The sequence below is a fragment of the Microcaecilia unicolor genome, chromosome 12, assembly GCF_901765095.1.
Source record: "Microcaecilia unicolor chromosome 12, aMicUni1.1, whole genome shotgun sequence".
NCBI lineage: Eukaryota > Metazoa > Chordata > Amphibia > Gymnophiona > Siphonopidae > Microcaecilia > Microcaecilia unicolor.
The window spans coordinates 38,897,701-38,923,349 of NC_044042.1; the positions used below are offsets into that span (position 1 = coordinate 38,897,701).

General features: G+C 43.2%; 1 protein-coding gene across 2 annotated transcripts in view; it reads right to left on the reverse strand.

The window, feature by feature from the left end:
- The window catches only part of ALG9 (ALG9 alpha-1,2-mannosyltransferase), a 178,166-nt gene that overhangs the window by 27,569 nt on the left and 124,948 nt on the right, over positions 1-25,649 (reverse strand). For both annotated transcript variants that reach the window (XM_030220749.1, XM_030220748.1), the window contains one exon: positions 22,322-22,452. In XM_030220749.1, coding sequence (XP_030076609.1) covers positions 22,322-22,452 — 131 coding nt within the window. The remainder of the gene's footprint in view (positions 1-22,321; positions 22,453-25,649) is intronic.

Below are 25,649 nucleotides of genomic sequence, written 5' to 3' on the forward strand. Positions count from 1 at the left end.
GAGTAGGCGTCTCAGTTGTTTGTATGATAGTGGAACGATAGGAAGAAACATCACGATAAGCATAAAGGAATCCTGTTCAGAAGGAAAGGATCCTCAGGAGCTTAGTCAAGATCGGGAGGTGGGGCTGGTGATTGGGAGGCGGGGATAGTGCTGGGCAGACTTATGCGGTCTGTGCCAGAGCCGGTGGTGGGAAGCGGGACTGGTGGTTGGGAGGCAAGGATAGTGCTGGGCAGACTTATGCGGTCTGTGCCAGAGCCGGTGGTGGGAAGCGGGACTGGTGGTTGGGAGGCAAGGATAGTGCTGGGCAGACTTATGCGGTCTGTGCCAGAGCCAGTGGTGGGAAGCGGGACTGGTGGTTGGGAGGCAAGGATAGTGCTGGGCAGACTTATGCGGTCTGTGCCAGAGCCGGTGGTGGGAAGCGGGACTGGTGGTTGGGAGGCAAGGATAGTGCTGGCCAGACTTATACGGTCTGTGCCAGAGCCGGTGGTGGGAAGCGGGACTGGTGGTTGGGAGGCAAGGATAGTGCTGGGCAGACTTATGCGGTCTGTGCCAGAGCCGGTGGTGGGAAGCGGGACTGGTGGTTGGGAGGCAAGGATAGTGCTGGGCAGACTTATGCGGTCTGTGCCAGAGCCGGTGGTGGGAGGCAGGGATAGTGCTGGGCAGACTTATACAGTGTGTGTCAGAGCCGGTGGTGGGAGGCGGGGCTGGTGGTTGGGAGGCGGGGATAGTGCTGGGCAGACTTATACGGTCTGTGCCCTGAAGAATACAGGTACAAATCAAAGTAGGGTATACACAAAAAGTAGCACACATGAGTTATCTTGTTGGGCAGACTGGATGGACCGTGCAGGTCTTTTTCTGCCGTCATCTACTATGTTACTATGTAAACATTGGAATATTTTGTTATAGCCTATATAGTGGGCGGAGTCCCGGTTTAGGGAAAAGTTATGGACTATTTGAATGCATATTACATTTTGGGATAATGATATCTCTGTGCTTGAAGAAGGATTGCTATAAATATGTTCAACAATAGTCCTAATTTTTAGATTGAAGGAAAACCAGAAATAAGAGAAGGATAATTGTATTTAGAAATTAGGTAAGTTTTTTAAATTGATAGGTATGGTACATGGGAACATGTTTTGATTGACAGTGCAGGGTATGAATGAATTGAATGAGGAAGAATGAGGGGTGAGAGATGGTTTTTAAAAGAAATATTTTGCACATTTGTCATTTAAATTGTAATGAATAAAAGTTTGTAGAATAAATGATAATTGATAAAAACAATTTTCAGCAGTTACTTGTAGTATTTAATAAGAGAGGTTTGTAACTAGATAAAAAGACAATTTGTGATTACTAAATATCCATGAGAGAGATTTGCATGTCTACCAACTTCACTGTATGCAAGATCATGGATACTCATTAGGGATGTCCTGAAAACCTGACCCGTTGGTGACCCTCCAGGACTGGGAATGAAGACCAAGGCTTTACACTAATCTTTAAGTCCATCTAAGTAGTCTTTCACTGTCCTGAATAGCTTTCAATAGAAATGATCAAATCAGGGTATTTTTTTTTTAAAAATATCATATTAGGCCTTAAGTAATGAGTAGTTTGTTCTCCCTAGGCTCCAGATGGATTTGTGGCAGCAGAAGGATTTGACCAGCTTCAGTTTGGACATGCACAGATCCCTAAAGATACAGTTTTAAGCAAGGAAAGATTGTCACACAGGAAATAATTTTATAATGGCTTTTTTGCATATATATAACCATATTAAAGAGAGTAGTTTGTGCAGAGCCATGCATCACATGTGTACCCCATACTAATGTGAATACAGTGGCACCTACTCTGAAGCAGGTGTAAATGTACACGGGTTTATTTTATCCTCAAGGTTTTGTGCTGATATTTTATAAAGATGCATAGGTGCCAATCTTGCCTTCTCACCTAAGGTAACATATTATACAATTACCCTCACTGGGCCTTATTCTATAAAAGTTATGCTCCTAAATTTAAGCTCCTAAAATTGACACTCCTAAATTTATGAGCATAATTTATGCTCCTAAATATACGCAGGAACATAGATTGTGCTTGTAATTTAGGAGCATAACCTTTATAAAAGGCCCATTGTGAATAAATCATGTTTTACGTATACAACATGTTTTATATAAATCTGTGGGTGTATATGCACTTACAAATACACATGCTGATAAGAGAATGCCCAAAACTGGGCATGCAAATTTAGGTGTGAATCATAGACCTGCACATAAACTACTTAACTAATTGGGCGCTATCAATAATTGGTATTAACAAGCACTTAACTGGCAGTAATTAGGAGTTACAAGCAGATCTGTCCTACATCCTATCCTACAATATGCACACCTAAATTTCATAGTGCAGAATTCCAAATGGGGTGTGGCCATGGGAGGGGCTAGTCTGGGGCACTCCCAGAAATTAGGCAAGATGTTACAGAATACCTGCATTTGCGTGCCTAACTGCTAACAGTTGGGCACGAGCATTTATACAGCTTTTGGCAGGCGTAAATGCTCACTGCCAATGGTGTGCCTTGGCAATTACGAGCAGCCATTGGCGGGATCATCAGACTGGGAGAATCCTTTCTGCTCAGTCTAATACCACACACACTTCTTCCAATGTGGGTTATATAATCATTTGTCCATGTGAGTTAGTTTATGTGAGGTGGATGAGTTGAGCAGTAAAATTATGCTTGAATGAACACAAGTCACGTATATTAAATAAAAACCAACAGGCACCACTAGTTGATCATTGGTTGATGTGCTCATTCTGTTCAAGAACTTAAATGGTGGATTACAGATCAGATTAGAGTTGAGAGGGAGGGTGGCCATGCAACTATATGGAACAGAGGTGGATTTTTTCTTTAAATACAGTAAGTCCGCATGTGCTGAATGCTGAGACTGAGTGGAATTCTTTACTATAACTGTGCCATTCTACTACTACTACTACTACTATTTAGCATTTCTATAGCGCTACAAAGCATACGCAGCACTGCACAAACATAGAAGAAAGACAGTCCCTGCTCAAAGAGCTTACAATCTAATAGACAAAAAATAAATAAAGTAAGCAAATCAAATCAATTAACGTGAACGGGAAGGAAGAGAGGAGGGTAGGTGGAGGCGAGTGGTTACAAGTGGTTACGAGTCAAAAGCAATGTTAAAGAGGTGGGCTTTCAGTCTAGATTTAAAGGTGGCCAAGGATGGGGCAAGACATAGGGGCTCAGGAAGTTTATTCCAGGCGTAGGGTGCAGCGACACAAATGGCGCGGAGTCTGGAGTTGGCAGTAGTGGAGAAGGGAACAGATAAGAAGGATTTATCCATGGAGCGGAGTGCACGGGAAGGGGTGTAGGGATGGACGAGTGTGGAGAGATACTGGGGAGCAGCAGAGTGAGTACATTTATAGGTTAGTAGAAGAAGTTTGAACAGGATGCGAAAATGGATAGGGAGCCAGTGAAGGGTCTTGAGGAGAGGGGTAGTATGAGTAAAGCGACCCTGACGGAAGATGAGACGGGCAGCAGAGTTTTGAACCGACTGGAGAGGGGAGAGGTGACTAAGTGGGAGGCCAGCAAGAAGCAGATTGCAGTAGTCTAAACGAGAGGTGACAAGGGTGTGGATGAGGGTTTTGGTAGAGTGCTCGGAAAGAAAGGGGCGGATTTTACGGATGTTGTAAAGAAAGAAACGACAGGTCTTGGCAATCTGCTGGATATGAGCAGAGAAGGAGAGAGAAGAGTCAAAGATGACCCCAAGGTTTCGAGCTGAGGAGACAGGGAGAATGAGAGAGCCATTAACAGAAATAGAAAACGGGGAGAGCGGGGAGGTGGGTTTGGGGGGGAAAATGAGAAGCTAGGCAGCCATTCTGTGATTGGCTGCCACATGATAAGCTGATTCTGAACAGGTTTCTATAAAAGTACTTTCGATGACAACGCCATCTTGGTCATGAGAATACAGCGGCGACTTTGATGGCTGTGGCATAAGGTATTATTTTTTTTATTTATAATTTGATAAAGATAGTAGGTGATATTATTTTAGCAAGCTTTATAATGCAAGTTTTTTTGCAAGGGCATATCCCTGAAAAAGTCATGAGGCGAAACACGGTGCGTGTTGGATAACACAGCCCCCTTGCTGATTCGTTCTTCAGGAATGCTTTTTGAAAGCTAAGTGTATTATACCTAAAAGTTTATCATATCATATTATAGAAATATTATTGAATTTATTTGAACTCAATGAATATAACCTATACCTTTAAGAGCAATGAACATTTGAGAGCTTGGAGTGGTGTTGCTGAGGTCTGATAGTTAAGAGGTCAACAACTGATACAATGTATGTTTGAGACTTGCTATGTTAACTATTTAGGATTAGCAGTTGCTAATGTTAGGATTAGTTGCTATGTTAACTATTTAGGATTATGACATTGCACACTAAACTAGCATTCTGTTTACAGAATACTAGTTTAGTGCATCTATCTTTAGGTGTCAGAATCCAGCCCTACGCTTTATTCAGCACAAGTCATACATTAAAACGTTAATGCGCATTAATAAATTTAACTAAATTTAACGGAAGACAATGCCAGGAGATGCAGAAGCTGAAAACCAGGGGAACCCAGTTCAAATCCCATTGCAGCTCCTTATGATTCTGGGCAAGTCACTTAACCCATCCCATCGCTTCAACTATAAACTAAGGGGAACTTTTACAAAGCGGCGGTAAGCCCAACGCAGGCTTACTGAACGCTAAAACAGAACTACCACTGGCCGAATGCAGCCACTGGCGTTAGGTCCGGCTGGCGTACGCGCCATTTCCAGTGCTCCAGAACATTTTTTTCCCCTAGCTAACTGGGTATCACCATGCACTGCCCAGTTACCGCCAGGTTACTGTGGGACCACTTACCGCTACCTCAATGGGTGGCGGTAAGTGCATCCTGCCCCATGGCCACGCAGTAAGTTATCTTACCGCATGGACATTTTTTTTTTTGGGGGGGGGGGGGGGCATTTTACCAGCTGCAGTAAAAAGGCTCCTGCCGCTACTGCAGCCCTTTCCCCCAACAGCTTAGTAAAAGAACCCCTTAGATTGTGGAGGAGTGGCCTAGTGGTTAGGGTGGTGGACTTTGGTCCTGGGGAACTGAGGAACTGAGTTTGATTCCCACTTCAGGCACAGGCAGCTCCTTATGACTCTGGGCAAGTCACTTAACCCTCCATTGCCCCATGTATGCCGCATTGAGCCTGCCATGAGTGGGAAAGCACGGGATACAAATGTAATAAAATAAAAAAAAACTCTCTAGGAGCAGCAAAATACTTACTTGTACCTGAAAGTTTTAACATTTGTGCTTGCAATATTCTTATTTATCAACAGCAATTGAGGATACAGTCTCAAGACACTGGCATGCAATAGAGTTGTTACATGTTTTTCCAGATAAATCTATTTTTTAATTACAGAGGAGCAAGATTATTAGACAGTATGTGTCACAGAATAAATAGTTGTGCATTAAAAGAGACTTTTGAGGTTGGTCATGTCAAACGTGGTCTCTGCCAGGAGTGTGCTTCTACTCTGGAAAGAGTAGACTAGAAATCATTCAATATTCCAGAAGAGATATTTGGCTCATTCACTTATATCTTGCAGTGCTGTTTATGCTATTTATCTGATTAAATGCCTGAGTAGACTTATATGTGTAGGTAGAACTATCTGACATGTCAAGTTACGTTTAAATGACCTGAAGACAAGTCCAGAATCCACCAGGCAATGAGTCTGCACAATGGCGATTAAAACAGCATTTGATTTCACAGATGAACTGGCGTAACACTGATACTGTACTCAGAGGGTAAGAGGGGGTGATTATAAGCTAAGGTGATAGTATCTGAGGATCTGAAGGCGACGAAACAGTGCGACAAGGCGGTGGCCGTAGCTAGAAGATTGCTAGGCTGTATAGAGAGAGGTGTGACCAGCAGAAGAAAAGAGGTTTTAATACCCCTGTATAAGACGTTGGTGAGGCCCCACCTAGAGTATTGTGTTCAGTTTTGGAGGCCGTACCTTACGAAGGATGTTAAAAAAATGGAAGCAGTGCAAAGAAAAGCTACAAGAATGGTATGGGATTTGCATTCCAAGACGTATGAAGAGAGACTTGCCGACCTGAACATGTATACCCTGGAGGAAAGGAGGAACAGGGGTGATATGATACAGACGTTCAAATATTTGAAAGGTATTAATCCGCAAAAAAATCTTTTCCGGAGATGGGAAGGTGGTAGAACGAGAGGACATGAAATGAGATTGAAGGGGGGCAGACTCAGGAAAGGTGTCAGGAAGTATTTTTTCACAGAGAGGGTGGTGGATGCTTGGAATGCCCTCCCGCGGGAGGTGGTGGAGATGAAAACGGTAAAGGAATTCAAACATGCGTGGGATATACATAAAGGAATCCTGTGCAGAAGAAATAGATCCTCAGAAGCTTAGCCAAAATTGGATTGAGGAGCAGGTGGGGGGAAGAGGGGTTTGGTGGTTGGGAGGCGAGGATAGTAGATGGCAGACTTATACGGTCTGTACCAGAGCCAATGATGGGAGGCGGGTCTGGTGGTTGGGAGGCAGGGAATACTGCTGGGCAGATTATACGGTCTGAGATGGAGATGGGAGGCGGGACCAGTGGTTGGGAGGCGGGGAATACCGCTGGGCAGACTTATACGGTCTGTGCCCTGAAATAAAATAAAACAGGTACAAATCAAGGTAAGGTACAAATCAAGGGCAGACTTATACGGTCTATGCCCTGAAAAAGACAGGTACAAATCAAGGGCCGACTTATACGGTCTGTGAAGGAGAAGGGAGGTGGGACTGGTGGTTGGGAGGCGGGGAATACTGCTGGGAAGATTTATACGGTCTGTGCCCTGAAAAAGACAGGTACAAATCAAGGTAAGGTATACACATATGAGTTTATCTTGTTGGGCAGACTAGATGGACCGTGTGGGTCTTTTTCTGCCGTCATCTACTATGTTACTATGTTTTGGGCTTGATTCTGTAGCACCAAGGGGCTGAAAGAAGAATTGGAATGAATGACACTGGTCTGAATGGGCTGAAAATATGAGATCAGCCCATTCAGAATTGAGTATGAATAGAACAGACGCTGCCACCATTTTGAAATAAGAAAATATGAAGGAGAAACAAACTGTGAAATGGCCTGGATTGGCCGCTGTCGTGGACAGGATGCTGGGCTTGATGGACCCTTGGTCTTTTCCCAGTGTAGCATTACTTATGAGTACCCACAGAATGAGAAATGTTGAGCACTGTCAGATATCAACTGGCTTGTTGAATTATTGCGGGAGCCTTTACCCTTTAGAGTGAAACACAACATCTCACGGGTGAGCCTGAATTTAACCAAACTGGACTATGCTATTCAGATAAGTAATTTATGAGCTGCTTCTCATTTTGGTAACTAAAGTAAAAAAAAAAAAAAAAATAGTGCAAAAATAAGCACATAAGCTCTGCCATACTGGGAAAAGACCAAGGGTACACCAAGCCCAGCATCCTGTCTCCGACAGCAACCAATCCAGGCTTCAAGAACACGGCAAAACCCATTTAAAAAAAAAAAAAAACAGAACTGTAAAAAAAATGGATCTATGAGGGATTTATGTTGAAAATATCCACTGAATTATATTGCCAGATTCACCTTCCGATGATCAGACTGACTTCAAATAAAATTAGGTGGAAGGTTATTTACCGGATTGGCCTTTATAAAACAGGCACGTTTTTGGAAATGTTTATTAGTTGTCCTGAGTCTCACAATGGCTGCAACCATGATATGGTTGTGTTCGGGCAGACCTAAATGCTAACAGAAATGACTTAGAAAAATTACACGTAGACAAATGCTCATTTTCATGCAACTTCAGTATTATGCAATCCAGTCAAAATAAGGTCCCCTTGAATTCATCCATGCCCACAAACTTTGCTTTGTAGCACTTTGATTTCATGGCACAATCTCTAACATTATCTTGTGTCACTGTCATTAAGTGCAGGAACAGGTGAAAGCATAGTGCTATATTGTGACACCTTAAGTGAGTGTAGGTTCTTCAGCAGTGTGAACACTGCAAATAATTCCACATGATTATCTTGATTAGCAAGAAGCACTTGCCGCAAACACACTCTGACAGCGAAGGTCCACTCTAATTGATCCGGTGACAGAGAAAGTACGTCCCTGGCAGCTCAAGCTGTCTAGGTGCGCAGCAGGCGCGTGACTGAGCCTCGTTGCTACGGAAACCTGGTGCCCTCCTGCTGCGAGTCCTTTCTGCTTAAGCTACGGAAGGGTATAAAGAATTCCAGCATGGAAAGAGCTCACGGAAAAGCTTTTCAATTTATTTAAAAAGACAAAACAAACAAAACAATAAGGAAGGGGGTGGGGCATGCAAGGAAAGGCAAATCAAGATATAAAATCACTCAGGTTTGTTTGTTTTTTTGGGTTTTTACTCTTTGCTGTCACCTAAGACATAGTAAGACTGTCATGCCACCCCCCTCCCATGAGTTTTAAAAGCAAAGGCTACTCAGAGGAGTTTAGTGCATCTCACTAGACATCATATAATAGCAGAATAACCTTTCAATTTTATTTTCTCTGTGGATTATTGGGGCTTGCCGGGGGTTCTACCAAGTCTGCTCCCTGAGGCAAGAGATAAGATGGGGTTCCCTTCCCAAGCACCCAAAAGGGAGGGCAAGCTCAGAACTCCATTCAGAGAGCAAGGTGGGGAAGTCCTCAAGAAAAAAAAATTCCCAAACTAAAAAAAAAAAAAAAATGAAAACTTTGCAAACGCTGGTTATACTCCGCAAAGATTGTTACAATTAAATTATGTAGCTTCAGTGCTTTTTTTTGTGTCGGTACACGGCAGTACAGTGTACCGCCAACTTTTCTTTTTAACCTCCCTTTGCTGTCCCCGTTTCTTCTCGCTGCCTGACAGCCCAGACCCACAATCACTCAGTACAAGCAAGGCCTGGCACCAGCACACTCAGCCTTAGTTCCAGCCCATCCGTTCGTGGCAGGCCCTGTTGGTATCGCCCCTCTCATGCATACGTGTCAGAGAGGGCGGAACAGGGCCTTCCCGAGTGCATGGCATTGGGCTCAAAGGATCCTCGATGCTGGGCCTTGTATTGACTGATTACTGGCGGCCCAGACTCTCAAGCAAGCAAGCAGTGGGAAAAGGAGAAGGGCAGGGGGGAGAGGGAGAATCGCTGGACATGGATAGGAGGGTAGGGGAGAATCGCTGGACATGGATACAAAAGGAGGGCAGGAGAGAGAGGAGAATCGTTGGACATGGTTGGGGGAGGTCAGGGGAGAGAGGAAAATCGCTGGACATGGATGGAAACAAGAGGAGAGCAGGGGATAGAGGACAATCGCTGGACATGGATGGAAACAAGAGGAGAGCAGGGGATAGAGGACAATCGCTGGACATGGATGGAAACAAGAGGAGAGCAGGGGATAGAGGACAATCGCTGGACATAGATGGAAACAAGAGGAGAGCAGGGGAGAGAGGACAATTGCTAGACATGGATGAAGGGGAGGGCAGGGGAGAGGAGAACTGCTGGACATGGATAGATGGAGGGGAGGGCAGGAAAGAGGAGAACTGCTGGACATGGATAGATGGAGGGGAGGGCAGGGGAGAGGAGAACTGCTGGACATGGATAGATGGAGGGGAGGGCAGGGAAGAGAGGAGATGTATGGATGGATGGATGGGATGGAGGGGGAGAGAGGAGAACTGCTGGACATGGATAGAGAGGAGAGCAGGGGAGAGGAGAACTGCTGGACATGGATGGATGCAGGGGAGGATTTCTGGACATGGGTAGAGATAAGAGGAGAGAGAGGAGAATTTCTGGGCATGGATGGCAGGGAGGGCAGGGAAGAGAGGAAAATTGCTGGATATGGATGGAGGAGAGGGCAGGGCAGGGGAGAGAGGAGAATTGCTGGACATGGATGAAGGGGAGGGCAGGGGAGAGAGGAGAATTGCTGCAGATGGATGGAGGGGAGGGCAGGGGAGAGAGGAGAATTGCTGGGCTTGGTATGATAAAGATGATTTAAACAGTCTACACAATTTGGAAAATCAAGGAGCATCTGATCTCTAGTAGTGTGTGATGCATTACCCCTTAAGAACTGAAAGAATTTAGATAAGCAGGAGCACTGCCATAAAGTGATTTAAACATTAGGATACAAAGCTTGAACTGAACTCCTATTTCAATAGGCAGTCAGCATAATTTAAGAAAGAAAGGGGTAATAGATTCATATTTAAATGCTGAAAAGATCAGCCAAACAGCCACATTCTGAACCAAATGCAACCTATTCTTTAGACCCTTTGAAAAATCAGTATACATCACATTACAATAGTCAAGCTGCAGTAACAAAAGAGACAGAACAAGAAGACTAACCACCACTCGATCAAAATATTTTCACACAATTCTGAGTTTTTTCAGTATTGCTAAAAGCAATTCTTAACTCCAATCTCTAAACATAGGTTGTTATGTAAAATATCTGAGGGGCCAATCCTCAAAAACTTGGTTCTCTCTTTAATATTAGATTTGTGATGATAAACTCATGATTCTATTAAGTCCTAACAATCTTGAATACCAACTGGCCCATCACTACTGCTCGGAGGAAATGGAAAGAACACAGTGATGTCATCTGTGTAAATGAATGCTTTCACACTCACTTTATTCAGAGTCACAGGTAAAGACTGCATAAGAACATTGAAAAAACTGTAGGTGAAAGTGGCGAGCCTTGAGGACCAAATATCAAAGAAAAGCACCAGGAGCCTTCAAAATCGGGACACAATTTCTTTATTCATACACCTTGAACATCAATTCCTTCCTAAATGAGCCTTGAGGACCACCACATAATACCTTCCCAAAATTCTGATAGAGATCCCTGAATCTTCACAATATATGATCTGTTACACAGAAAACTCTAAAACCAGCTAAGAACCTTTCATCTCATTAACAGCAACATAAATCTTCTTCAGTATCTGGCATACTATGAAGTAATATAAAACCCTATAAAAGTCACTCAGGATAGAACAAATCTACCCATTCCATAACAGCATCAACAAGGACCTACCTAGGAAAAAGCAACAACACAAGCACTGAAGTAAGCCATAGAACATCAGTACATCTATTTACAAAAGTGAACAAGCCAGATTACTACAGATCCCTACAAAGACATTCAGTCCTATCAGAACACCTGGACTCAGTCACACTTGCTGAACAAAGACAGATCCTCGCCAAGTGCAGAATAAATTACCACAAACTAAGAATACAAGTACATAGACAAAAATGACACTGAAACACCACAAAGCCAGACTATGAATGTAATATAAAAACAGAGAAATAGTGAAGCAGTTCCTCCTGTACTAAGCAAAATATAAAGACAGCAGATGTAAATTACCAAAACTGATATGTTCCAATCACTATATTGAAAATAAACTTATTTTTTCTACCTTTTCTGTCTGGTGGTTTTATTTGTCTGATCATGCTATTCCTGGCCTCTGGTTCTGCTTTCCTTCATTTCTCCTCTAAATTTCATTTCCAGGGTCTCCAGTCCATTAACCATTTTTTCTCTCCTCCTGTCTTTTTCACTTCTTTCCCCTACATCTATCTCTGCCACTGACCCTTTTTCTTTTAGCTTTCTTCCATTTATTTTTCTGGTTCTCTATCTTCAGTTTTCACCATCCAGTATTCTTTTTGAACTTGGTCAGTTTGACTGCATCCCTGTTCGCGGACCCAGCACCCTTAGACTCGTGCTTTCCTAGCACTCAAAGTTTGGTCTGATATTCAGCAGAAGATTTATTGACCCCTGAAGAAGGCACTTCTGCCGAAACACGGACCGTGTAGGGTCCTAATAAAACTTTGTTTGGAGCTCTTACTCCTGTGTTTTGGCTGGTCACTTGGACTTAGTTTTCTTCCACCTTTTGTTTGGTGTGCTCGCGTTTTTGTGAAAGGAGTGGACCCCCTTTTTCTCTTAACAGGCAGTAGACTCAAAACACAAGTCTGCCATGTCACAGAGTGTACCACCATGATGTTAGCCTTGCCAAAAATAAATTTAAAAGTCTATTTCCTCCTTGTGAGACTCAACTAGCTATGTACTTTCGGGTAGCAGCATTACAACCTAGCTGATGTTTTAAATCAGGTAGGCTGACTTGCCAGTTTAATTTCAAAATTGTTAATTAAGTCACTTAATATTAGGCTTGCCTGATGCCACCAAGGTAACAGACTCCCGTGTCTAACATATTATGCAGCGTAATATAGATAACACCAGAGGATATAGTCTGAAATTTTTAAAAAGGAGTTTATTTATAGCATGATAAATCATGCAAGTTCCATCTCACTCTCCTACTACATAGACTAGGCAAGTCTAGATGTACTGCAAGAGTTCCTAAATGGGTTACAAATTCCAAGTTCTTAGCATAATATGACATGGTGCTGTAGCCCAAATCTCATTCTGATCACATCAGTCCACAGCTGTGGTGTCTGTGACATTGCAAGGTAGCCTGACTATCCACTATCAGTTCCTTGATATAATGCAGCTGTTTCAAACTTGCTCCAAATTGGCCACAAAGGGCTTGCCTGGTAAAATTGGACACTAATACAATCAAGGGCTCAGCTAAATAGTGCTTCTTAAATCAGTTCCAACTGCTATACCATTTATATATTTTACTAAGAAACAAGCTACTTTGCATATGTTGGTTACCCTGAAAACCACACAAGGGACTGTAGTGAATACCACTAAACAGAACATTTACATCAGGAGTGAGACAAAGTCCTTATTACACGAATCACAGTCAGGCTTTCGCCCTCTCCACAGCACGGAAACAGTATTACTCACTCTTCTAGCCAAATTCAAGCAGGAAATAGCAATAGGCAAAAACATCTTTCTCCTCCAATTCGACATGTCTAGTGCATTCGATATGGTAAACCATAATATATTAACAAGATTACTAGATAAGTTTGGGATTGGTGGAAACGTACTTAACTGGACCAAGGGCTTCCTAACCACAAGCACATATCAAGTAAAATCAAATTCAAACATATCATCATCGTGGAATGCAGACTGTGGAGTACCGCAAGAATCACCGCTATCACCGATCCTATTCAACTTAATGATGACCCCACTTGCCAAGTCCTTATCCAACCATGGCCTTAACCCTTTCATATATGCAGACGATGTCATAATATACATTCCTTACAAAACCAAACTGACAGAAATCACCAACAAAATCAAGCTTGGCCTGAACATCATGGATTCATGGGCAAATGCATTTCAACTAAACTCAATAAAGAAAAAAACTCATTGTCTCATCCTCTCATCCCAACACAGCGCAGACATCCCCACAAGTATCAACACCCCAGATCACACCCTTCCTATCTCAGACAGCTTGAAAATCCTCGGTGTTACAATGGACCGTAACTTAACACTAGAGAGCCAAGAGGCATCCACAACAAAGAAAATGTTCCACTCAATGTGGAAACTCAAACGTGTGAAGCAATTCTTCCCGAGGGAAACATTTCGCAACCTGATACAATCAATGGTACTAAGCCACTTAGATTACTGCAATGGAATTTATGCGGGATGTAAAGAACAAACCTTAAAGAAACTTCAGACCGCTCAAAACACGGCAGCTAGGTTTATATTTGGTAAAATGCGATTTGAAAGCACAAAACCCCTCCGCGAAAAACTACACTGGCTCCCAATCAAAGAACGCATCGCCTTCAAAATCTGCACCCTGGTTCACAAAATCATGTACGTAGTAGCCCCGAGTTACATGATAGACTTGATCGACTTACCAATTAGAAATACATCCCAATCAACATGATCTAAATCTGCACTACCCAAGCTGCAAAGGACTTAAATACAAAAGAACGTACGCATCTAGTTTTTCCTACGTAAGCACACAACTGTGGAACGCATTACCAAAAGTCTTGAAAACGACATACAACCACCTAAACTTCCGGAAATCACTAAAAACCAACCTGTTTAAAAAGGCATACCCTACCGATCCAACTTAAAAGCCTAATCTCTGCAACACAACCAAACTAAAGCACGTAATGGACATAACACAACTATTCCATTTTCCGATTCCCTAATGTGGCTGTGACACATCAACTTGATCTTACATCACCAACCTGTATTTGTTCACACCGGAGCCTGCAAAGGCCTCTCCAGTACTATGTAAGCCACATTGAGCCTACAAATAGGTGGGAAAATGTGGGATACAAATGTAACAAATAAATAAAAATAAATAAATAAATAAAGGTGAGTTCATATCTTCTCCATTATGGATGCTCTGTGGGAGCTTGGAAGAATGTTTCAGATCCCCTGGGTAAGAGTAGTACTAAGTTTGCTGACTCATAAGTACGTAAGTATTGTCACACTGGGGCAGACCAAAGGTCCATCAAGCCTAGTATCCTGTTTCCAAAAGTGGCCAATCCAGGTCACAAATACCTGGCAAGATCCCAAAAAAGTTCAATACATTTTATGCTGCTTATCCCAGAAATACAAAAAAACAAAACTGCAGAGGAGACGCTTCCGGGTTAGAAGCAGGAGGCAGCGTGTTTGAATCGCGACGCTACCGCTGCTGTTGAGAGTGAGACAGAGGGAGGAGGTAGATCGTGGCGGCGGAGGCAGCGTCTGGGAAGCGCTGCCGTCAGAGAGAAGGAGGCAGATGCAGGATCAGCGCTGCCTGCTCCCTCCGCTCCGCTGCTGGGTGGGCCTGAACCTAAACTGGGTGGGCCTAGGCCCACCCGTGGCTACGCCCCTGCTACCAACACCCATCCTGTTAGAGTATCAATGAAATGCTTTGATGTCCCCATGCATACCCCCACCCTCCCACTCTGTCAGACTGTCAAAGTAATGCTTTGATGTTTCTCTTATATATACTGTCTGCTACCACATTTGCTTATTTCCGATCTGACGAAGAAGGGCAACCTTCGAAAGCTAATCAAGAAATGTATTAAGTTATGTCCAATAAAAAAGGTATCAACTTATTTTCTTTTCCATGTTTTATTTTGTTTGATTTCTATTGATAACCAATCCCACCCGGAACATGCCTCCCTCAATTGTGATTAAAGTTTATACGTTGTAAAAAACACGTGCACTTTTCACCTAACTGAGGGAGGGCAATTTTCAGCCAGCCAATTTACAAACAAATGGTTTTAAAATCAAAAGCAGCCTGAAATGTTGGTATTGCAGCTTTCTGGAAAAAGCCAGTAGGAATGAGAGTTGCTCCATTTCATTTTGAACACCAATTGTAAGCCCTGGCATGCTGATATGCTACTCTAACTGGTTTCAAGCAGTAGATAAAACAGTAAACAGACCCCATCAGATTTCCTGGAGGATGGAGTTCTGTTATCACTGCAGGTCTTGTGTGTTACACCCTCAGCAAATACACACCAGGTCTCCTCATTGTCTGTTCAAACCTGGAAGGAGTTTAAGCCCAACAGTGTGAAAGAAAGAGCAATCCACAATATAATGGGATATCTAAGACCTGGGATCTATAACGACACTGACTGACGTCAATAGGGACTTACACAAGCCTCACGGATGCCTGCGCCCATTTGAAGGTAATCACAATACACTAAAGCCCTTGTTTCCCAGAAATTTAAACTGGAAATTACATTGGCTTTTATCTGTGAAATACAGGGGATGGTAGAGAGCAGTATTTGCTGGGAGTACTCCTGTGCAATGAATTTTAATGGGATGACCCACACCTATCAGGCAGTGAACAGTCAAGGCAGGCAAGTCAAACATTTCTCTCTCTGCCTCAGGGGCCCCCTGGGAGGTCTTGAATGACGCAAAAGTGCCATGAAAGAGGGGGGCAGAGAGGAAAGAAAACATAGAAAAGCTCTCACTTTATTAATTTCTCTCAGTGGTTACTTGTTTCAGCATGAAAACAGCATGCAAAGGTTTTCTCATCTATTACTGCATTGAACAAGAGGCTCTGCAAAACCACTAGGGCCTGGCAGCTAAGGTTGCCAGCTGCCTCCATTCTTTCCCCCTAGAAAGGCTGATAATAAGCCCTAGTTTTCCTCCTTCTACAGACACAAACATATAATTGGATGGGAGTTAAGGGTTGTAAGGCCTATCTGGTCTGTCCAATATCATTCTTGAGGCATAGCTTTTCCCTGTGCTTTGCATCCAGAGATTCCCTGTTCTGATTCCACTCTTCCTTCAATTATGTTAGCATTTTTTGTCTCCAGCACCTCCACGGACAGTCCATTCTCTGAATTCAACTTCCTTTCCACGAAGGTTTTGTAATGCAGCTTTTGAGCTCGTCCCTTACAGCCTCATGCCATGTCCCCATGTTCTAGACCATTTTCCTCCAAAAATGATTTTGATTCTTGCACATTATTACCACCTTTTAGGTATCTGAATGCCTAGCATAGTGAGTACATTTATAGGTTAGTAGAAGAAGTTTGAACAGGATGCGAAAACGGATAGGGAGCCAGTGAAGCGACTTGAGGAGAGGGGTAGTATGAGTAAAGCGACCCTGGCGGAAGACGAGACGAGCAGCTGAGTTTTGAACCGATTGGAGAGGGGAGAGGTGACTAAGTGGGAGGCCAGCAAGAAGCAGATTGCAGTAGTCTAAATGAGAGGTGACAAGGGTGTGAATGAGGGTTTTGGTAGAGTGCTCGGAAAGAAAGGGGCGGATTTTATGGATGTTGTAAAGAAAGAAACGACAGGTCTTGGCGATCTGCTGGATATGAGCAGAGAAGGAGAGAGGAGTCAAAGATGACCCCAAGGTTTCGAGCTGAGGAGTCAGGGAGAATGAGAGAGTCATCAACAGAAATAGAAAACGGGGGGAGTGGGGAGGTGGGTTTGGAGGGAAAAATGAGAAGCTCGGTTTTGGTCATGTTTAATTTCAGGTGGCGTTGAGACATCCAGACAGCAATGTCAGACAAGCACGCTGAAACTTTGGTTTGGATGCAAGGTGAGATATCAGGGTTAGAAAGGTAGATTTGGGAGTTATCAGCATAGAGATGGTAGGAAAAGCCATGGGATGAGATTAATGAACCAAGGGAAGAAGTGTAGATAGAAAAGAGGAGGGGACCAAGAACAGAACCCTGAGGTACGCCGACAGGCAGAGGGATAGAAGTAGAAGAGGATCCACCAGAGTGAACACTGAAGGTGTGGAGGGAGAGGTAGGAAGAGAACCAGGAAAGGACAGAGCCCTGGAATCCAAGTGAGGACAGGGTATCGAGGAGTATGCTGTGATCGACAGTGTCAAAAGCAGCGGAAAGATCAAGAAGAATGAGGATGGAATAGAGACCTCTGGATTTAGCCAGTAATAGGTCATTGGAGACTTTAGTAAGCACAGTTTCGGTTGAGTGGAGAGGGCGAAAACCAGATTGTAGTGGGTCAAGAATAGCATGTGAGGAGAGAAAATCAAGGCAGCGGTGGTGAATAGCACACTCAAGTAATTTGGAGAGAAAAGGGAGGAGGGAGATGGGTCGGTAATTAGAGGGACAAGTAGGGTCGAGTGAAGGCTTCTTAAGGAAAGGTGTGACCACAGCATGTTTAAAGGCAGTAGGGACAGTTGCAGTGGAAAGTGAGAGGTTGAGAATGTGACAGAGGAATAAGAGCAGGTGAGATGGCATTAAGAAGGTGGGTGGGAATGGGATCAGAGGAACAGGTGGTACATTTTGAGGAAGAAAGGAGAAGTGTAGTTTCCTCTATAGTAAATTCAGGAAAGGAGGAATAGAAATGAGGGGAAGGAGAGAGAGGGGAACGGACTAGTGGAGGGAGAGGTGGCGAGGTAGAGAATTCAAGGTTTATCTTTTGAACCTTGTCGTGAAAGAATTCAGCAAGGGTCTGAGGAGATAATGAAGGGGGAGTTGGGGGAGGGGCACCTTGAGGAGAGAGTTCAATGTGGTGAAGAGAAGTCGAGGGTTAGAGCCAAGAGAGTTGCTCAGTTGGATATAATAATCCTGTTTGGCGCGTAAAAGAGCAGTTTGGAAGGAGGTCAGCATGAACTTAAAGTGTAAGAAATCAGCAAGGGCCCGAGATTTCCGAGGCGTTCGGTGGAGCGGGTACAGGAACGTAGCTATCCCAGTATGTTTATGATATTGTATTGTAAAATTGGATTCTTACAACAAATTACTTTCTTATGCATTATTCTTTGTTTTGTATCCTATACTGTTTATTGTAAGCCACAATGAACTCAAACATGTTTGGGATAATGTGGGATATAAATGGCACAAATAAATAAATTTGTTTGGTCTGTGATGGTCCAATCTCTGAGCACATATAAAAATATTTTTATTCTGTGTAAATATAGCAGACGTTAAAGGCTTGAGATTTATGTTCACGATATGAGGATTATATGTTTTTGTTATATTATATAGAAACAGAGAAATATGACAGCAGATAAAAAGGCCCATCCAGTCTGCTCATCCTCAGTAACCACCAACTCTTTCTTTCCTAAGGGATCCCACATGCCTGTCCTGTGCTTTCTTAAACTCTGACACAGTCGTTGTCTCCACGATCTCCACCGGGAGACCATTCCACACATCCACCACCCTTTCCGTGAAAGAATATTTTCTTAGATTCCTCCTAAGCCACAACAGGCGCATAAATGTGAGTGCCTATTTTATAGAATTCTTTCATGATACTAACTGAGGCCTTCCCAATGCCCCATACAGAGACATCATTATCTCTTTTTCCCTATTGGTTATGTCTCTCTCTATATATTTTTACATCCCTCTGACTCTGGCCTCTGCCATAGCAGTGTTTCTTTACCTCGAGATCATCAGACATGAAATCTCTAGGTCCTCTCTTGGTTGATGTACATCAATTTCTCCATCGAGTAGTATTTCCCTGATCAACAATTAATTACATAGTAACGTAGTAAATGTCGGCAAACAGAGACTTGAACAGTCCATCCAGACTGCTCAACAGTCACACTCATTATCAATTCATGATTAAACCAACAATCAATGTGATATAAGATTCTTCATTATGGTCTTTATTTGCCATTTATGGGACACAGACCACAGAAGTCTGCCCAGCACCGTCCTCCTGTTCCAGCTATTGAAGTTGCTGTCAAAGCCCTCTCCAGCCCATCCTAAATAAGACTTGCACATATGGAACACAGACCATACAAGTCTGCCCAGCACTGGCCTTAGATCTTCACAGCCTGAGTTGCCATCTAAGCCCTGCTTGACACACCCACACACATGCAGCCATTTAAGTTTTATTATTTTTATATACCATCCATTTTCTAATTAGAGATCCTCTGTATTCATCCCATGCCTTTTTTGAATTCCATCGCCATTTTTGTCTCTACCAGCTACCTTGGGAGGGCATTCCAGGTATCGACCTCCCTCTCCGTGAAAAATCATTTCCTGACATTACTCCTATGTCTACCACCCAGCAACCTCAATTCATGTCATCTACTTTTAACATTTCCCCTTCTCTGGACAAGATTTTTTTCTATATTAATACTTTTCAAATGTTTAAATGTCTGTATCATATCTCCCTTGTCCCTTCCTTTCTCTAGGGAATACATATTAAAGTCTTCCAGTCTCTTCTGATATTTCTTTTGGCGCAAGCCCCATACCATTTTTGTTGCCTTCCTCTGGACGACTTTGAGTCTTTTTACATCCATTTATAATTAATTGTAATTAATTTTATCCATTTAAAACCTGCCCATCTAGAATTCTGAGGGACTAAAAACAGAACATATGAAATAATACAATCAAAATGCACTACATTTTCTATAATAAAACAAAACAATCAGTGGCGTAGGAAGGGGGGGCGGGAGGGGCGATCCGCCCCGCGTGCACGCGCTCGGGGGGTGCCGGCCCCGCTGGTTCCCTGCTCCCTCTGCCTCGGAACAGGTTACTTCCTGTTCCGGGGCAGAGAGAGCAGGGAACCAGCGGGGCCGACGCAGCTCCGAGTGACGTGCACTCGGGCCGGATCGGCCCTCCCGCAGGTAAGAATGCGGTCCGGGGGGGGGGGGGGGGCGCTGCAGCGACCCGCCCCGGGTGCCATTAGCCCTCACTACGGCACTGAAAACAATATATCATGTTTAAAATAAAAACACAGGAGAAATCCTTTAGACCAACAAAGTCATTTAAGTTGCAGCAGAGAAACTGCATACACAGAAAGGTATCAGATCTGTTTCTAAGGAGAGATCATGGGGCAGAGTGTTCCAACAACCTTGATCCAGGTATTGAAAAGGAAAGCGTAAGCCAGGGATTTGGTCAAACATTTGCCAAATAAAACTTTCAGCAGTTCCTGTGTCGCTAAGCACAGTCTACACACAAGGCTAGGTCAGCAGGAACTTCAGTGTCAACAAGGTCATATTATGCAGCAATTCTAACAGAAATATCAACATCTTGAATGGTGCATGTGCAGAAACAGGAAGCCAATGAAGAGCAATCAAATGGAGTAATATGATCTGTGCATTTACAATCAGTTAAAAGATGCATAGTAGCAACTTGCAACAGCTGAAGTGCCCACAGCGTTGCAGCAGGCAGACCATGGTATATGAAACTTCAAAGGTTTGAACTAGAGAGCTGCACAGGAACGGAGTTAGCAGGAATCCCACAAGGGATCCCCTCCAGGTCTGCGGGGATCCCACAGGGATGGACCCAGGTACTGAGGGGGTTCCTGCGAAAGTGAAGGTGAGCCTTCCCTCCCCGAACGTACCTCAATGCACCCTGGTAGTTTAGTGGCCTCTGTGGGGCAGGAAAGATCCCTACTCTTTCCTGTCCGCTTCCGCTGATCCACTCGCTACCACTGCTTCATCAAAATGGCTGCCAAGACTTCAAGCGGCGGCCTCGTGAGACTTCCACGGATAGAAGGGGATGGAGAGGAGATGAAAGGGGACATGCTGCGCATGGATGTTCGCTTTTTTTGAAAAATGTACAGCTTTTTAAATTTTGTATTTAGCAGCGTATGGAAGAAAATGCATATATGTTACTTTTATCAGTGTTTTTACTGCTTATAGAATCTGGCTTTCTTTGGGGGGGGGGGGAGGGTCAAGGTGACTCTGCGGCAGGGTGTGATGCAGCGTGGCAGGGCTGGGTGGGCCAGGGATGGAGGAGATTACTTGCGGTGGGGAAAGGTTTGATTCCCACGGGGACGGGTTACATTTCTGTCCCCATGCAACTCTCTATTTTGAACCCCAGCAAAACACAGGTTATAAAAAAAATCATCAATTTCATTACGAATCAAATATTGAGCTTAAAGGTCAACTGTGCATTAAGCACCACACCAAACTAGTACAATTGCAGTCTATCAAGGGGACTAGAAAGCACAGTCTTGTTAATGATCAAGGTCTCTGTTTTACGCAAATTAAGTGCCAGCTTGTTGTCAAAGCCTCCATGCAGCTAGACACTGCTGACACAGCCAACCCATTGGTCTCTATTGATGTATATATTTTTAAGTCGTGCTTTTGTTATATATATATGTGCAATTATTTTGGCATTCATCCATGGACTCAAATAATTGGATTAGTTGAATTAGTTGAATTAATATTTTATATGTTCATTTTCTTTACATATGTATTGATTCTTTATATATGTTTTTAACTCTTACATGTTTTCCTTTCAAAGATATGTTTTTTTTTATGGCATTGGCGATTTTCATTGATTTTCTTGTATGTTTTCAAACGCTTTGTTTCATAGACTCCTGAGGAAGGCGCATGATAGCGCCGAAACACAGCTGTGTTGAGTCGCATCTTTCTTGTTCTTGCAATAAAGAATTGATTCTCAACAGACGTCTCCTCCAGTTTTTCAGAAGAGCCTACCTTTCCTACTTCTTGCTTCCGCATCTTTTCATGTAGGAACCAGTATACCTCCACCCTCCTGGTGGTATCTTCTATTTTCATTAATTATGTACCCAAGTTCCTTTATTCTGGTTACTTTAATTACATTGACATTATTGAACGTTTTACATTGTCCTTGCTCTTATATACCTGTTATGAATTATTTATTTACTTCTAATTCACTTGATATTTTATCTTTAACATCTAATTTGCTTGATATTCTTATATACCTTAATTGTAACTCTTCTCTATACTTATCATTCTGTTAATGGTTATCGCCACTGCGGCATAATGTAAGCCACATTGAGCCTGCAAATGTGTGGGAAAATGTGGGATAAAAATGCAGCAAATAAATAAATAAATAAATAGTTACCTAAGGCCCAGTATAATGTTAACCTGGCCCTAGCCCTGACTTTGGAAAGAACTGGATTTATTGAAGGCCCCAAACACCTTTTCTTTTTAGATCAACATAGATCAGTCAACATACTATCGGTGTCTGCGTTTCATTTCAAAGAAGATGGCTTGGCTTACCTTGATGAGTCTAAAAATGGCTTGTAAGCTATGACTTTCCACTCATCTTTCTTGGCAGAATATCTCGGTTCTCGGAGAGTTTCAGTTGCACTGTCCAAATCAACTAAATAATGGCATTTGGAAAGATCTACCTGGAAAAAAATTAATTGGAACCTTTAAATTCTTTCCTGGCTTTCCCTTCAGTCTCCAAAACATTCCATAATTAACACTTTCCATATAACTGATGTTAACAGTTTGAAAAAACTAATGCAATTCAAGGAACCAGACAAGGACAGAGGACCCTTAACTCAGCGCTGCGTAACCCTAGTAGCGCTCTAGAAATGTTAAGTAGTAGTAGTAGTTATTCATTTCCACCATCCTTCCTTTATCATAGCAAAACAGGTTTAAAGGCAAACATCAGAGGCCGCATAGATTAAGATACAATGGAATTATACACATTTTACAAAGTACAATATAACAACAATGATAACAAAGATCACACTATGGCCAGCCCAGCTGTCAAGGAAATCTAGGCAAAAGCCTGAATCTTCCTCACTCTGCATTATCTGCCAAATGTTGACACGGCTTACAGTAGACACCTACCGAATTTTGGTTTCAGCACTGAAACCAGCTTCAAGCATTTTCAGCCAACCCCGCCCCCCCCCCCCCCCCCCCCCAATGATTACTCAATAAAGCCCACTCATTCTTACTCAATGTCACTCCTCTTTCAAAATAGCTTCCGGGACTTCCAGTGGCAGTCTTGCGAGACAGCCGTGGGTGATCCCGGCAACCATACCATGATTGGAACCAGCACAGGCAGGCCCTGGAGCGCTCATAATCTGTCACTCCTCCTTATGCTTGCTCCCATCTCAATATGGCCACTGGGACCTTGTGCAGTAGTCTCATGAGACCACATTGGGAGGTCTTGGTGGCCACCTTAAAATTGGAAGAAGCACAAGCATGAGTGACAGGAGACTGGAACCAGCATAAGCACGAGTAATCTCAACATGGCTGCCGTTGGAAGACCTGGAAGCCATTTTGAAGGAATAGCTGGCCGTGAGCAGGAGTGAGTGGGAATCGTTCCTGTGCCTGCTACCAAACAATATAGTAGACTGTTTATTTTCTCTGAATCTGCCTTTGCTAATCAAGCAGCGGAAGCAGTGGCCCGTCTCATCTCTCTCTGGGCAAAGTTACATATGCCCTCCAAATATCTAGCTTTCCCAACCTTGAATCTGCTCATGACAGGCTTACACCGTCAGGCAGTATGGACTCTTGTAATTAGAAAGGAACCCAGTATGCAGTAGATATAATAAGATAGTTTATTACAATCTTACCAATGGTAATACAGGTAGGTTAAGCATTCACATAATGGAACCGCATATCATGGCACGTCCTCTCTCTCTAGCCTTCTGGAGTCTCCCTTCTCTGTTCGTCTTCTCCTCTCATCTCCTTCTCGTCTCGTCTGACCTAATACTCCTCAAACTGCTGCTTATATACAATTTTGGCCCTATTCATTTCAATGGACCCCAGCTGTCTCAACAGGGCTCCTAGTCCTTATCAGTTGATCAGAATGACTTCACATGTTCCCAAACCTTCCTGTAGCCCCCCCTTTGGATGTTCTCACCCGGGGTGCAGCTGACCCAGCACTATCTCTACGTAACCATAGCAACTCTTGCTTATGACGTCTTGCAGGTGCCAATCTCAGGATTGTTTATTGAGTAGATTGCCCCCACCCTTGCCAGTTCAGCACTTGCCACAGTGAAATGTAACTGTGTCAAAGGTGATCTCTGATTTTTACAAGCTAGCTCTCTTTTGTATCAGAGATGATTCTGATTTTAAGAAGCCTAGCTCTTATTATGAGCCATTGGCCTGTACTTTACTGAGAGCAAGGGCTAGCATAACTCTTCAAGACCCAGGAAGGAGCTGCTCTCAGGTTGGGAGGGGGGGGACGCAAGTGGGGCTGCTGCCGAGGGTTGGGTTTAGAAGGGGACTGCTGCCAGCAGGTGGGTCCAGTTTTGATTTTATCTTCAGTTTTGGCTGAAACCAAGCAGCCAATTTCAGTCACAGATTTGATTTTGTCACCATGGAAACCAGGCTGTGGCGTACCGCAAGGATCACCACTATCACCGATCCTTTTCAACCTCATGATGACTCCACTAGCCAAGACCCTATCCACCCAAGGCCTCAACCCATTTATCTACGCTGATGACTTTATATTATACATCCCATACAAACATGATCTGGCGGAAATCACCAACAAAATCAAGTTAAGCCTAAACATCATGAACTCATGGGCAAATGCATTCCAACTAAAACTCAAATCAGAAAAAAAACAATGTCAAATCATCCCATCCCAATATAATACATACAAAACCACAAACATTAACACACCAGGATACACCCTCCCTGTCTCAGACAGCCTGAAAATTCTCGGAGTAACAATCGACCGTAACCTATCACTAGAGACCCAAGCGAAATCCACCATAAAGAAAATGTTTCTCTCAATGTGGAAACTCAAATGCATAAAACTGTTCTTCCCGAGGGAAATATTTCGTAGCCTGGTACAGTCCATTGTACTAAGCCACGCAGATGGATTCCACGTAATGGAATCTATGCGAGATGCAAGGATCAAATCATGAAGAAACTTCCAACCGCCCAAAACACAGCAGCCAGGCTTATATTTGGAAAAACACGTTTTGACAGCACCAAACCACTCGGAGAAAAACTGCACTGGCTACCAATCAAAGAATGTATCACTTTCAAAATCTGCACGACTGTTCGTAAAATTATTTACGGCGAGTCACAGGGATACATGACAGACCTTATCGACCTGCCAACCAGGAACACCACAAAATCTACACGATCATACCTAAACCTCCACTACCCAAACAGCAAAGGACTCAAATATAAATCCACCTATGCAACCAGCTTTTCCTACCTAAGCACACAACTATGGAACGCATTGCCAAAAGCAATAAAAACTACGCTCGACCACCTAAATTTTCGGAAAGCACTAAAGACAGACCTGTTCAGAAGAGCATACCCCACCAACCCAACATAAAAATGCCTGTTCACCTGCGACACAATGCAACCAAAGACAGTAACAAACATTACCCGACTCTTCTTCCCCCTTTTCCTCTCTAAGTTCCCCCAACTGTACCTACCATACATGTACCTCATTCTACTAAAATATCACTTTGTATTCATTCATACCATGTATTTGTTCAGACCGTAATCGGTAACGCCATTAACGGTTATATGTAAGCCACATTGAGCCTGCAAAAGGTGAGAAAATGTGGGATATAAATGTAACAGATAATAATAATTAGTGCTTTCTCTACATTTTTTC